This window comes from Lissotriton helveticus, chromosome 1_1 (assembly GCF_964261635.1).
Source record: "Lissotriton helveticus chromosome 1_1, aLisHel1.1, whole genome shotgun sequence".
NCBI lineage: Eukaryota > Metazoa > Chordata > Amphibia > Caudata > Salamandridae > Lissotriton > Lissotriton helveticus.
In genome coordinates this window covers 1,288,745,552-1,288,761,448 of record NC_136057.1, presented here as the reverse complement: position 1 = coordinate 1,288,761,448, position 15,897 = coordinate 1,288,745,552, and the positions used below count along the sequence as shown (strand labels likewise).

Sequence of the window (15,897 nt, the reverse complement as noted above, 5' to 3'; positions counted from 1 at the left end):
CTCCACACATTCACCAAGCATTACTTTGTGGATGTCTTAGCTTGCCAACAAGCGAACGTTGGCCAGGGTGGCCTTTGTTCACTTTTCTAGTCTTCAGTATCTTTGGGCTAGCCACCGCTTAGGGGAGGACTGCTTTACAGTTTATGCTAGCATGTGTATCTACAGCTACACATGCTACGAATGGATAATGTTACCTGGAAGCATCTGTTTGCGGCGTGTAGTGATGTAGATTCCCATGTGCCTACTCTCCTTCCTAGAGGCCTTTGGTTGTTGCGAATACCTTTCTTTCTTCTTTCTATGCATGGTCATCTTCTGTATCTCTACGCTCCCTTTTCTTCCTCACCCACCGTGTGGAAAAACAATCTAAATACAAAGCCTATGTCCATGCACATTACCAGCAATAGGTGGAGTGACTATACCTCGTGACTCAGACTTTGAAGAAAAACAATTTGCACACGACCGAGCCCAACACTAGATGGCAGTTGATTGCACAGCATGTGAATCTACAGCACTACATGCACTGAACAGATACATATAGGGGAAGTAACATTTTCCTTACTATGCGAAAGCCTGCACGACTGGCATTACTGGTGTTTAAATTAACGTTAGCTATAGCTCCATGCAGAGAAACATTTACTATTGTCAGAGACAGGCCATGGAAACTGCAAGATCTGAAAGAAACAGGTTAGTATTAGATTCCTTACCTTAGAATATCCCCAGGCGTCAGTCTGGATCCGGAAACTTTTGCGTAGCAGTACCCCTGCGCGTCGGTAGGCGTCGTCTGCAGGCGTCCCCTGCGGCTCCGCGTCGTCGTGCGCCGTGATGACGTCGCTGGAGTATATAGACGCCGCCTCCGCGCGCTGACGTCAGTTCTTCTTTTTTCCGCGCCAGTTAGCGCAGATCCGAAGAGCAGTACTCCGGTCTTTTGACCTAGTTTTGTTAACTTTAACTCTTCTTCAAGGTGCCGGTAGGATGCCCGGGTTTAAGAGTTGCGACGGGTGCGACCGAATGATGTCGGTCACCGACCACCATCGACTCTGCCTCCGGTGTCTGGGCGCGGACCACGACGTCGAGTCTTGCGTCGACTGCCGGGCCTTGACAGGTAAAGCTAGACGGGAGCGGTCCCGCAAGCTGCTCGAACTCCGAGTGTCGGCCCCGCGTCGAGAGCGGTCCCGGTCCGGTCGGAGGTCGAGGGAGCGGTCGAGGGAGCGATCGCGGAGCCGCCATGAGCGCTCCGGGAGTCGCCACCATTCCTCCGGTTCATCAGGTAAGCGTCACAAGAGGTCGGGGCGTCATCATCGTACCCCCGACTCCCCCCGACGCCCGCGTGATGCGGCCGGGGGTTCGGGTGGCCCCGCGGCCCCGCGTGGGTCGCCGACGCCGTCTGCCCCATACCCGTCGGTCCCTGGGGAAGGCGCGTCGCCCGAGGAGATTGAGGCGTTCCTCATGGCTATGAGGGCGATGTCTCCTCCGGCGGGGCCTACGGCGCCTGCGGGCCCGTCGGTCCCGTCTGGGAGCCCGAGCGGTTCGGGTGCACCTGCCCCGACGCCGCCGAGTGCTCCGGCCCCGGCGCCGCCGGCAGCTCCGGCCCCGGCGCCGCTAGGCCCTTCAGGGTCGTCGCCGGCTGGTCCTCCGGCCTCCCCGGCGCCGATTCCATTGGGGCAACCCGTGGTGCCGCCTCCGCGCGGCGCCGTGACTCCGCCGTCGGTTCCGGCCGGCGTCGGGTCCCCGGCGCCGCGCGGCGCCACCCCGATCCCTCTCTGACTCCTGACGCGGAGTCGGACCGGCGTCGTCCGACGCCGAGTCCGGTGCCGTTGGGGCCCCTTGGCTCCGAGGAGCCGGTTTATATCGTCGACTCGTCCTATGGCGATGAGGACGAATATGGAGAGGGTTGGGAGGGGTCTGAGGACCCTTTGTCACGAGCCTGACAGTATGATGTTGACTGGGTCGGTGACTTAGGTGAGGCCAGTGGTCTGGACGAGTCGCCCAACCCTGGGTTTGTCTCGCCTTCCCCTGTGGCGTCGGAGGCGGGGGCTGCCTATTCGGTGGTCCTGATGAGGGCTGCCAAGGCTTTGCGCCTTGAGCTCCCCGTCGCTAAGGTGAAACCTAACATCCTCACCGAAGTATTTAAACCGCAGTCGTGCCCACAGGAGCCTCTGCTGCCATTTAATGAGGCCCTGACGGATGTCCTTTTGGGCACCTGGTCCAGGCCCGCTTCCGGTGCACCGGTTGACCGGAACGTTGCCAGGCGTCACCGTCCGTGTTCGGACGACCCTGCCTTCCTTTCCACCCATCCCTCCCCGGAGAGTCTGGTGATCCAGGCCTCCACTTCCCAGTCCGCTTTCCCGTCGGCTCCGCCCGAGCGGGAATCGAAGCGATATGACCAATTTGGCAAGAAGGTCTTTTCGTCTTTGAGTGCTGGACTGCGGTCTTGTAATACCGCATGCCTCTTGGGCCGCTACACCCACTCTCTGTGGGACACGGTCGCGGAGTGTCTGCCGCAGTGGCCGCAGGAGGTGCGGGACAAGCTCAACCAGGCCTTGGTTGAGGGCCGGGACGCGGCGAGGTATTCGATTAGGTGTGGTCTTGACACGACCGACTCGCTGGGACGGGCTATGTCCACGACGGTGGCGATTCGTCGCCATGCTTGGCTGAGATCCGCCAACTTCTCGCCGGATGTCCAGACTGCCCTCATGGACATGCCTTTCGATGGCAGTCGCCTGTTCGGTGACAAGGCGGACAACGCGCTTGAGCGCTTCAAGGACTCCAGGGTCATGGCCAAGTCCTTGGGTCTTTCGACCCAGCGCCAGCAGCAGGGTTCGTTTCGCCCCTTTCGTGGCCAAGGAAGGGGCGGTCCCACGCGTGCTGCCAGCCACGCGCTGCAGAACACTCCCCAGCGCGGTGGCGGCCGTGGTTTCCGCCGTGGTGGCGGTAGAGGGCAACGGCGAGGTCAGTCCACACCTCCCCCCGCTGCAGCCTCCAAATCTTCCTAGTCCGAGCTTTCGGGCCCATGTGACGCCAGTGGGTGGCAGGGTTCGTCATCACCACTCCCACTGGCGCACGATTACATCGGACAGGTGGGTGCTGCAGCTCGTCCGAAGGGGCTACTCCCTCCCCTTCGAGTCCACTCCTCCAGCCATGCCACCGCAGAACCACCGTGTGTCGGGGGACCACTTGACACTTCTGCAGGAGGAAGTTACGGCCCTCTTGGCCAAGGGGGCCATCGAGCGCGTTCCTGGGCCAGAAGTAGGGTGTGGTTGCTACTCCCACTACTTTCTGGTGCCCAAGAAGGACAAAGGGGGCCTTCGTCCTATCTTGGACCTACGGAACGTCAACGGCTTCCTCCGGAAGGAGAAGTTCAAGATGTTGACTTTGGCTCAGGTCTTGGCTGCTCTAGACCCACAAGACTGGATGGTAGCGTTGGACTTGCAGGATGCGTATTTTCACATCCCCGTCCTGCCGGCCCACCGGCGTTACCTGCGGTTCACGGTAGGCCACGAGCACTTTCAGTTTATCGTGCTCCCATTCGGCCTTACCAGCGCCCCACGGGTGTTCACGAAAGTGATGGCGGTGGTCGCAGCTCATCTACGCCGGTTAGGGGTTTGTCTTCCCCTACCTCGACGACTGGTTGTTGAAGGCGGGCTCGCCCCAAACAGTCGTCCACCACCTTCAGATGACGGCAGACCTCCTGCACGAGCTGGGGTTTTCCATCAATGTGCCAAAATCACACCTGTGTCCCTCTCAAAAGCTCCTTTTCATCGGAGCGGTTCTCGACTCGGCGCAGTTTCGGGTTTATCCTCCGGAACGGCGGGTCCGGGATATTCAGGCTCTGATTCCCATCTTTCAGCCGTTGTCCCGGATTTCGGTCAGGTTGACGCTGCGGCTTCTGGGGCTGATGGCCTCCTGCATCCTTCTGGTGCATCACGCCAGGTGGCGGATGCGGGCTCTGCAGTGGGACCTGAAGTTTCAGTGGGCCCAGCATCATGGCAACCTGTCCGACCATGTCCTGATCTCGGAGGGCACTGCGAGACAGTTGCAGTGGTGGCTTACGGACCACGATTGGGTCAGAGGCAGATCCCTCTCCCTTCCCCAACCAGAGCACGTGGTTGTGACGGACGCGTCCCTCCAGGGCTGGGGTGGCCACTTGGGAGAGGCGGAGATCAGAGGCATCTGGTCTCCGGCGGAGTCCCGGCTCCATATCAACATGTTGGAGCTGCGGGCGATTCGCCTAGCACTGAAGGCATTCCTCCCCTTTGTCAACGGGAGTGTAGTGCAGGTGTTCACGGACAACACCACCGCCATGTGGTACTGCAACAAACAGGGCGGTGTGGGGTCGTGGACCCTTTGCCAGGAGGCTCTGCGCCTCTGGCAATGGCTGGAACGTCAGGGCGTGACTCTGACGGTTCAACACCTGGCAGGTTCTCTGAACGCCAGGGCGGACGAACTCAGCCGTCGGTGCTCGGTGGATCACGAATGGCGTCTGAACTCGGACGTGGCGAACGGCGTCTTTCAGCAATGGGGAGAGCCTTGGTTAGATCTATTCGCCACAGAAGAGAACGCGCAATGTCATCAGTTCTGCGTGTTGGAGTTTCCAAGACGGCACTCGCTCGGCGACGCCTTTCGGCGCGAGTGGAGCTGCGGTCTGTTGTACGCCTTTCCGCCTATACCACTTCTGCCCAGAGTGCTGAAGAAGATCAGGCGCGACCGGGCCCAAGTTATCCTTGTGGCTCCGGACTGGGCTCGAAGATACTGGTATCCCGAGCTACTCAGCATGTCAGTCGGTCCCTCGATCCGCCTGCCCCTTCAGGAGGACCTTCTGTCGCAGCAGCAGGGGACGGTCCTCCACCCGAACCTGTCCAGCCTCCACCTCCATGCGTGGAGATTGAGCGGCGACAGTTGAGGCCATTCGACTTGCCTCCTGAAGTCTGTGATGTGATTCTGGCAGCCAGGCGTCCCTCCACAAAGTCGGTATACGCCTGCCGGTGGAAAAGATTTGTGGCATGGTGCACAGCAAAGGCTGTGGATCCCCTCTCTGCCCCTCTTTCCGAGGTTCTCCTCTTCCTTCTTTCTCTTGCCCAGCAGGGCTCTGCTCTGGGCACTATCAAGGGCTACCTTTCTGCCCTTTCCGCCTTCTTAAGGCTACCTGATCAGCCATCTTTATTCAAGTCCCCTATTGTACTGAGATTCTTGAAAGGCATCACGCACATGTATCCTCCTGTTCCGTTCGTGATGCCTCAGTGGGACTTGAACCTCGTTCTGACATTCTTGATGTGCGCTCCCTTTGAGCCGCTTCATTCCTGTCCTCTCCGTCTTCTCACTTTAAAGACGGCCTTCCTGGTTGCCATCACCTCTGCCAGGAGAGTGAGTGAGCTCCAGGCTCTTTCTGTTAAACCTCCTTTCTTGTCCGTCCATCCCGACAAGGTGGTTCTTAGGACTAGGCCTTCTTTCCTGCCCAAAGTAGTTTCTGCTTTTCACATCGGGCAGTCCATCACCTTACCCTCCTTCTTCCCGCCTCCGCATCCTTCAAAGGATGAAGAGCGGCTCCATCGTCTGGACCCAAAACGTGCGCTTTCATTTTACATGGATCGCACACGCCAGTTCCGGGTGGATGACCAACTGTTTGTTGGCTACGTGGGTGAGAAGAAGGGAAGGGCGGTACAGAAACGAACCATCTCTCGGTGGGTCGTCCTGTGCATCAAAGCATGCTACTCTTTGGCTCGGAAGGAGCCTCCTGTTGGGCTGAGGGCCCATTCCACTCGGGCCACGGCGGCTACTACTGCCCTGGGCCGGGGAGTCCCTTTGCAGGACATTTGCCAGGCGGCTACGTGGGCCTCGCTGCACACCTTTGCGAGGCACTACTGCCTGGACAGTCCAGTCCGGAGGGACGGCTTCTTTGGCCGTTCGGTCCTCCAGGACTTTCTGGTGTAGGTTGTATTGGTTCGCAGACCCACCACCGGGGTTGGTATTGCTGGGGTATCTATTCTAAGGTAAGGAATCTAATACTAACCTGTTTCTTTCAGATGAACAAGTTACTTACCTTCGGTAACGATATATCTGTAAGAAACAGTAGTTAGTATTAGATTCCTTACCGCCCCACCCGTCCTCCCCGTTCTGCGAACTGATACCTAGGGTTAAGGTCATCCCTTTCAGGGCCCTAGTTTCAAATGGCACCAGTGTTAGTTCTCACATGGCTCTGCGTGTTCTGGCGCGGAAAAGCTGTGTGCAAAGAACTGACGTCAGCGCGCGGAGGCGGCGTCTATATACTCCAGCGACGTCATCACGGCGCACGACGCCGACGACGCGGAGCCGCAGGGGACGCCTGCAGACGACGCCTACCGACGCGCAGGGGTACTGCTACGCAAAAGTTTCCGGATCCAGACTGACGCCTGGGGATATTCTAAGGTAAGGAATCTAATACTAACTACTGTTTCTTACAGATATATCGTTACCGAAGGTAAGTAACTTGTTCTTCAGGTATTCAAATTTGGTAGATGCTGTTCAGACGGCCACCGTGACATATAATCGAGGTAGAAAACAAAGCAATATTCTGAATAAAATGTGACCTGGTTTAATTTGGATCAAATAGTTTTAAGGACCTTTCTTGCTGCAATCTTATTTTGCGATAATTCATACAGGTAATTGCCCCTTAATTAAGCTACTTCCTGCTTTAAAACTTGATCATGTAACATTCTTTTTACACCAGGAAACCAAATGAGTTAGTCCTTGCTTTTTATGGTCTACGTTGACAGCACAGCTGTCCCCAGCCCATTATGTGAAAATCACCAAAAGGAGAGACTTTTGCTCCGCCCACTTGTTCGGAGCCAGGAGTACATGTTTTGATTGGGCAGAAGTTGTGCATGTCCACAAAAAAAGTGCTTTTCTTCCAAACAGTTGTGATCCTTTTGTTTATTTAACCTGCTGCCTAAGGTGCAACTTTCAGGAGCACAAACATGACATTGTAAGGCTATTTAAAGCATCTTAGATACCTAGATAATTTATGACGTTTTTCTCTTGCAGCAGCATTGATGGAAGGAGGGCAGTCACTAACCTACATGATTTCTAGATCTGGCTTGACAGTGCAACTGTCACCTGACCTTTCAACCTACACCAATATTATTCTACAGTTCTTTGCTTCAACACAAATGCATATCCATTCCCAGGGTACCTGCTTGTAATGTTTCACTTTGCCATATAACATTGCTTTAAAGCCACACCTATTGGCATTGCCAAGGCTTGTTTGTTTTTGACTTGCATATATGGTCCTTTGAACTTGTGGTTTTGTGCAGATTTATTGTTGACTGTGAATTCCTATTTTTAGGTTCCCGATGGGATGGATGCAGTGCCCTCCTCACCTGCACCCACCTCAGGAATTGTGGGTGCATTAATGGAAGTGATGCAAAAAAGGAGTAAAGCCATTCACTCTTCAGGTATGAACATTAAACACCTCTTTACATTTCCCATTGTTCTACTTTCTGAAATAGTTTTTCTCCCTACAATAAAAGGTAAGTAAGTGAGAAGTTCTCCTCCCTACAATATAAGGTAAGTGAGAAGTTCTCGGGTAGCATCTAATCAGTTGGCCACACATTTTTGGAAACTATTGGTCTAAGCAAGAATTTAGGAAATTCTTTAGGCAAAGTTCAGAAAATAAAGTGTGCTTTAAAAATTATTTAAGGTCTAGATCACCGCTCTGTTGTAACAGAAAGTATAATGTCTTTTCAAAGGAATAAACTCTGGTTGATTTTGGCCTCAGTCTGCAAATTTTCTTTAATCGTAAAAGTTTGATCAGGAAGAGCTAGATTTGCCACTTAAGTTAATATAACGCCTGACCCACAGTCAGTAATTACTGAAAGTATACAGCTGCTGAAATCTACTGATTTCTGTTCATAATTCTGTGACAAAATATTGTAAACTCTTCGTACACTCTTGCGGATATTCTCTGAGAGTATTTATTTGCAACCAGTGTGTCGCATTGCTGACATTTATGCACTACATAGCAGGTTCTGAAATGTGCGTGGGTGCGCGTGCGCAAGCGACTGAGAGAACTTGTGCAAAGCATGGGAGTTATAGTGAAAACTGGTAAGAAGTTAACTAATCTAAATAGTTTTAGATGATAAACACTTCGCCCACAGCCTCGTAGGTAATTAAGGCTACGACTTATAGAAAACGTTCGCATTATCCAATTTGATTGTGCCATTTATATTTTATGTATTACTCGTTACTGTATCTTTAAAAACATAAACGGTTAAACGGCCTTTGCAGTAAACTGAAAGGGGGGAGGGAGGAGTGTAGCATACTGTCTGCCATATTGTCTGAATAATAATCCAGTGCTTACATGTCATGTGAAGGCTAATTGTCTTCATGTGTTCCAAAAGATAAACTAATATATCAGATTAAATGATATTGCCGTATTGTGCTGAATCTATGCAAACTAAAAATAACATTCCTTGCATATCAAAAATATAAAATAATGGACGTACTCTTTGAAATAATCTGTTCAACTTAATTGCTATTGTCAGCCTTCCTGGCCCCCAATACCAGAAGTTGGTTGCGTTTGCCAAGGAAAGGCTGCAAGCCTCTGGTTGAATGAGCAGCCATTTCTAATGGTGTACTTTTTTAATCATAACAATATTCTTTAGCTTTATATATTGGACAAAAGGCCTGTGCCATGAGTCTTGTGTGACCCCCAGTTATGTGCTATTCTAGTGTTCAGCCTCTACCCTATAGTCTCTGCTGTAAATGGAGCGCATTGAATTGATGTTTGGAGTTTATATAGTTGTGCAGGACTTCGATCATGGTAAATATAGATTGTATTCAACTCTACCCTCCGGGCAGCCAATCATAATTTCTTATATCACAAAAGAATTACCTGAAATAATGCTTGTTACTAATGTGTTTTGAGCTATGGATGATGTAGTAAATTCTGGTAAAGTGTGCATTCCGTTCAAGTACAAGCATAAACCTCTTATGGGGCTTGATAAAATGTTTTGACATAGTGAGGTCGATGGGTACAGGTGTTGTTTATGCATGTTTCCTGGATGCATCCTACCTCCAAGCTCTTCCAGTTTGCAGTGTAGACAATGGAAATAGCTTTTCTCAAGGATAGGCTTTTAGGAGTAAAGCAGATGAGCTTGTTGAGAAAGTTCAACTAAGCAAGGCTCAGATAAAGGCACCTTAATTCTCATAAAAGAAAACCTTTGTGATAAAATTTCCAGCAGTTTGTCTTTAAATATGCTTCAGTGATATAGACGTAGCATATTTTCTTAGCAGCCACAGCAGTATTTCATCCTCTCTAGAGGTGCAAAAAGTGACTACTATACGGTTAAGACTTTCACGTCACTGGCCACGAGACCGGATTTATGTATTCACTTCTGCAGCATGTCGTGTGCCTGTTAAACTTCTTTAGATGGTGGGAGTAAACTATCTCTGAGCAATATGCCTTTTAAAATGACCAGATTAGATTGCATCCTGTCATCCTGTCTGTTTTAGAAGACTCCCACACCCTCTCAGCCTTTTTGTATCATACAACAAATCAGAATAGAGCCTCTACTGCGTAGGTTCCCCTCAGAAAACAAAGGAGGTAGTTCTCTCCCTCGTCTCACCCCAACCCAATTCCCACCCAAATGTATCCACACCCTGCGGATTTTCTGACCCACAAACGGAAACTAGGACAGTTTCAGAGAAAAGGACAAATTGCAAGCATCTCTCATTTCTTAAGTACTAAGATATGCAGAGGTAGGATTGTTTTAGGAGTCATTCAAAACCTGTCAAAATTTCGCCTCTGCAGGAGCGATTATAGAGCCCCACCCCAGGCTCCGAAATCAGAACGCATCCACAGTGTTGGTTATTTGATATTTGAATATTTGTTATACACTATTATTATGCAACCCATGTGCATTAGAATGATCATGATTATTATGAACAACTCAGTGGTATGGAGTGAGGAGGCTTAAACATTTTAAACATAGCTCAAGCACCTGCTATAGCAGAACGTCAACCTACTACTGGAGAAGGGGGACGAGAAGTGCCACCCATTTATCGGATAATATGAGCTAAATCCCGCATATTTGGCAATGCTTGTGCAGTGGTTCCTTGCCTGGGGTCTACAACACCTTATACTTTAGAACTTTAAATAATAAAATAGCAGATTAATAAAGTATACATTTATAAAAAAGAAAATATAAAACTAAAAATTGGGAAAAGCTCTGAAAATGTGAAGGTATTTGACATTTGAGAGTCAACATTAAATAGGTTTCTTTAGCTTGATTTGTTGAAACAGCCCAAGTACAGCAACCGGCTCTGCTCCTCTCCGCTGTACTCTGCTCCTCTATGTTGCTCTACCCATCTTTGCTCTGTTATTCTATGCCACTCCACGCCACTCTCCTTTACGCCACTAACTCTTAGCTGTGCTGAACTGCTGCCACGCTACTGTAAAACATGGCTCAAAGATAATGGCAAATCCAATAGCTCTCACAAAGGCAAGACCTATTGGCTTTACCAGTGCTTGTTTGTGTTTGCACTTGCTTGCACAGGAGGAGCTACCGTCCACTTTTTCCTAACTACTCTGTAGGATATCCAAATCTTATTTTAGTATACATCCTTATTCAAAACTTCCCATTTTCCCTGCAAAAATATTTCATATTCGGAAAGTCGAAAAAACTTCTGATTGTTAACATGAGATAACCTTGATGTTTTGTTTTCGCTGGATTAATTATCAGTAATAAACGTCTTGAAAAATAATTGTCTGTTTTCTTCCTCTTGGAGGCTGTGGGTTGGGATTAATGGAATCCTCTTGGTCTCTTCAGCCGACCAGTAGCTTCAATCAACAAGCCACTTCTCTTGAAACTGGTTGCTCTTGCCATTCTTATCATTACTAAATAGTGGATTAGGCTGTTGACTTTAAAAAGGCATTCTCTAGGGGCTCTATTCACTAATCGTTGTATCCCTGAGTTGGTGTGCCTTACTACTCTACAAAGGGAATAAATTAATGTTACCTCACACCTACATGCTGCAAGGTCTGTGAATTTGACAAATAGAGGACGAGACAGTTTTGTGTCTCGCCCTATAAAGTAGTTTTGAATTAGATATCTTTCTCGATCTACTAATATGTTGGTAGCGAGAATTTAGACAGGATCCACTTGAAAAGTTAAATTTCTCAAATATTTTTTATTTGGGGTTTGGTTTTACACATTTGTCGAACTGTAAAAACAATTTCCTGTATCACTGTCAAAAAGTTGAATAAACATTTTGAACCTTCCATTCAGTCTTCATGGGTCGTGGTACCGCTGGAGAATCGGAAACCTTTTGGTGACCTGGAGGTAGATTAGTGAGAGTGGAGGGAAAATACAATTTTGAGATGGTGTACACATGCCTGAGCTCTAATAAATATTGAAACTTGTTTTCTCCTTTTAGATGAGGATGAGGATGAAGATGATGAAGAAGATTTTGAAGATGATGATGAATGGGATGATTGATCAATATATATACACATACATATATATGAATATATATTATATATTTTTTTTAAGGTGAATGAATACTAAACACTACTTCCTGTCTATGAATACTGTAAAATTATCATGTAAATGTTCTACCAATTTGCTGTATATTTTTGTTGCCTTTTCGCTTTTTTAATAATCTGTGCAATACCTCAGTCTGATCAGTAACGTTTTGTCATAACCATCCAAGATACTCCCTCTTGATGAGCGCAAGTTTACATCGTTATGTTGATATGTAAATGTTCCATTCCATGAATCAAATAAGGGAGTTTCAATGTAACGTATGAGAACGACAAAACACTTCTAATTGTAAGTTATAATGCAAAAAGAAAACACTATTTTCATACCTTACTTTTCTGTATCTAGATTTTCGTATTAAAACTTAGTAAGAGCACTACACTATTTTTTGAATAATGCTGATCTTTTTATTTAGCCTCCTCGTTGCAGAGGGAGTGCTGCATTGGAAGGCGAGGCTAATCTAACTTTTTGCACGATTTTTAGCACACTACATTTCTGTGCAAAACAGCATTTCACTAAAATACTACGAGACTGCGCAGAAACTGGCATGAACTGTTAATGTGTCTTAACCCATGCTGCAGCGAGATCCGCTGTTGAATGGCAGCAATATTTAAAACGTGCATTAATTAAACCATTTGGCATACTTTATTTAATTGTGCCCTACTTGCTCTTTATTCTAATTTGAATTAAAATCACAGTTTTACTGTATAGGGTAGGTGTATTCAGATACCGAGCCATTTTCCAAATGAATGTATCTTTAATTGTTAATGTTGATAATTTCCTCCTTTGGGGATGCTTTTTTGGTGATTGACACTGTAGGGGTATGTTTCCTTCAATCATGTTCAATTAATTTTAGAAGTGTCAAGAACTTGGAAACCTTATTTTCCTTTGTATAGTGTGCATTAGACACCACACAGTAACCATACAGAATGTTAACATTCAAAGACCGCAGTTGTATATGTATACTTAAAACCTGTAATAGTCATTTCTTTCAACTGTACAGTGAGGAGAGGTATATATGTACATGTGTGCACACCGCTATACAGTTTACTGTCCGGTTAAAGGAGCCGTTTACCCTAGTATCGTCCTATAGGATGCACAATCATAGTGAACGTTGAACACTAGCTTTAAAGCGAGAGCACACTTAACCTTCAAAAAGCACTAAATGTAATGCTCAAGCTTTACCTTCCACTAGCAGGCCTTTATAGAAAATGTTTGAACGCATGAATCTCAAATTGGAGACTCTCAATAGCTGAAAATAAATAGAAGTTGTGTAATTAAGTGTAAATGCAAATAAATTATGCATCTAGGTCCAACGGTTCGAGGATATCAGAAGACAAGTGCGAAGCAGAGCTGAAGTACACTTGATCCTAATAGGCTGAGCCTGTGTGGTCTGTCTTAAGTAAATGAAAAATATACCGTACCTGCATACTGTTGTGAAACTAATGATGCACAATGTTACCCGAATTAATACTACAGGCTCAAAATATGCACTTTTGAGCTAAATTTGCATTTAATGTAATCAACGTTATAATATGTGTACAGGGCTGGGGGAAAATAAAATCTCTTGCAGGTTTCGAATTGGTGGCCAAAAATTGAAATCCAGAATTTTTTTTGGTCTTCTCTTGGTTAGGTTGTATGTTTTATAGATTTATCAAAAATATGGTGTAATTTCAAGTCCATGATCTCAACTCTGAAATATTGACAATGAGTGGTGTGTTATTCTGCTGCTCCAGGCATACATTTAGTTTTATTTTACATTCATGTAAAGTAGTTAAGCCCCACTCGAAAAAACGTGCATTTAGGAGAACTCTTTCTTACGTTAATGTTAAGTTTCCATAAAGTGTTATATCTGCCAACTTGTGGTCTCTTAGCACTACGTATCACCAGACAGAAACGAGCAAAATTGACAATAAATGTAACTCATTGAGTGAGTTAATTTAACGCCTGGTGTGTTGCTGCAGAGCATCTACACAGAGTATCCGTTAAACATAACAACAGATAACTTCATGCCTTTCAAGGAATGTGTGATCCTCTGCATTTTTTTTGCACTTCAGCACTTAAACTGTGGGCACAAGATACTGTTTCATGGCCATCAGATAACTTAAACTCCTGTTTTTTAAAACCAAATAAAATCATTTATGCACCTGTAATTGCTTCTTTCCCCACAGTATTTGAATTTAACTAACTGAACCTATTAGCATGAGGCTTTTGCATCTTTATACCGAATGCATAGGCGGCATCTGCTAATCACTTATTGTCTGAAATCTGCAAGGGCTTAATATTCAGTTGTTTTCACCCGTCAAACATACTTGGTTTGTATGTAATTTTTTTAAATGTACAGTGAATAGAATGTTGCACTGGTGGCAATTTATCATGGAGCTTAATAAAATGTATTTGGTCCAGACCGTGTTCGTCTCTTTCTGCCATCAATGTTCAAAGTACTATTGTACAAAAATAGGAAGGACAGAATGCAACACGTATGCTTTAAATGCTCTGTGCACATTACCCTACAATCACAAAGCAGTTATTAATAGTATAAATCTGTATTGCTGCCATGTCTAGGAAAGTTGGCACATGCCAGCGAATCAACACACAATAAGTTCAAAAATATAACAGACTGGCAAATCCCTCAGCTGCTGGAGCTCCCTGCACAGCAACTGGTGTTGCAAGTGAGTGAGGCATTCACTTTTCAAGGTCATGCCACTGAAGAGCCCTTATCTTGCCAAAAAAGCTACGAGACCATATCCGATCACAGTGTTCTGCAAAGTGCGATGGCTGGCAGTGGTCTTGGGAGAGCAGTTTCCCGTACTTTGAAGCTATCTGGCAATTGTGCGCATGTATAACAAGCATTTGCAATGCAATAGGTCTCGCATTAATTAAGTTTGAGCTATTGGCATTGCTAAATATTGCAACACCAATTGCAACAAAAGTCTATAAACTGTAGGCCAAAAATATTTGTATTTATTTTTGTAGCAATGGTGGCATGCTGCGCTTTAGATGAATATGTTTAAAAGTAAAGTGTGCCATACTGCGATTGCTACAATAGTTAATTGTGGATGCGTTAACAATTTAAGTGTGCACTGATGGCTGGTGGTGTGTGTGCCTGTAGAAATTGTGCACTGGTGGTGTGTGTGCCTGGTGGAAGTGTGCACTGCCAGCTGGTGGTGTGTGTGCCTGGTGGAAGCGTGCACTGTAGGCTGGTGGTGTGTGCCTGGTGAAAGCATGCACTGGCGGTGTGTGTGTGTCTGGTGATTGCGTGCACTGGCGGCTGGTGGTGTATGTGTGCCTGGTGGAAGCGTGCACTGAAGTCTGGTGGTGTGTGTGTGCCTGGTGAAAGCGTGCACTGACGTCTGGTGGTGTGTGCCTGGTGGAGGCGTGAAATGACGGCTAGTGGTGTTTGTCCCCGGTGAAAGCGTGCACTGACGGCTGGTGGTGTTTGTGCCCGGTGAAAGCGTGCACTGACGACTGAGGGTGTCTGTGCATGGTGAAAGTGTGCACTGATGGTGTGGTGTGTGTGGTTGTGTGTGGTTGTGTGTGTGTGTGTGTGTGGTTGTGTGTGTGTGTGGTTGTGGTTGTGGTTGTGTGTGTGGCTGTGTGCGTGTGGGTATGTGGCTGTGTGCGTGTGGCTGTGTGTGTGTTGTGTGCATGGTTGTGTGTGTGGTCGTGTGTGTGCTTGTGGTTGTGTAGGCGAGACCTAAAAATGGACCACAAGCGCTCAGCACAGCAACGGACAGCCGTGCAGGACAAACTGGGGATTTCAGCCCTCCACATCGACCCCCACAAACATATGCCAAAAGTGGCCACAGCAGAGCCTAACAGACACCCGCCAGACAGGCAAGGAAAAGCGAGAAGCACAAGCAATGGCGACCCCAGCCAGCAACCTCTGGTAAGGCAGTCTGGCGCAAAGCGGACCACAGAAAAAGCAAAGTATACACCGGCCGGAGAGAAAGCAGCACAGACCTCTGACCAGGTAATCCATTGCATAAAGCTACGCCCAGCCAGAGGGAAGCACAACAGGACTCCGGCTTGGCATCCCAACCCCAAAATCCTCACAGCAAACCCAGCCAGAGAAAAGGACCGCAGACCACCAGCCGGACATCAACTAAACAACTGGTAAGTGTTAAAAGGGCATAACTGAGGGGTCAAAGACAAAGAACGAACAGTATGTATCAAACAGGCGGACACCCTTAGACACCGGTGGAAAGGCCGCCCAGGAAATAACCAGAAGGAGAAACAAGCCAAAATGCACAGGTTTATTCCCTTTCAACGAAAAAGTCTTCAATCCATATATGTTCTCACAGTGCAGCTCTTATCTGATTGCGTACTGATGACCCAAAGGAGGTTGTTTTAAGCGCAAGAGGCTTGCGATCAATTTATTTAA

General features: G+C 47.5%; 1 protein-coding gene across 1 annotated transcript in view; it reads left to right on the top strand.

Annotated features, from left to right (window-relative positions):
• The window catches only part of WASL (WASP like actin nucleation promoting factor), a 281,837-nt gene extending 267,917 nt beyond the window's left edge, over nt 1-13,920 (top strand). The window contains exons 10-11 of the mRNA XM_078680931.1: nt 7,319-7,427; nt 11,410-13,920. Coding sequence (XP_078537057.1) covers nt 7,319-7,427; nt 11,410-11,471 — 171 coding nt within the window. The 3' untranslated portion in view covers nt 11,472-13,920. The remainder of the gene's footprint in view (nt 1-7,318; nt 7,428-11,409) is intronic.
• Nucleotides 13,921-15,897: the final 1,977 nt, after the last annotated feature.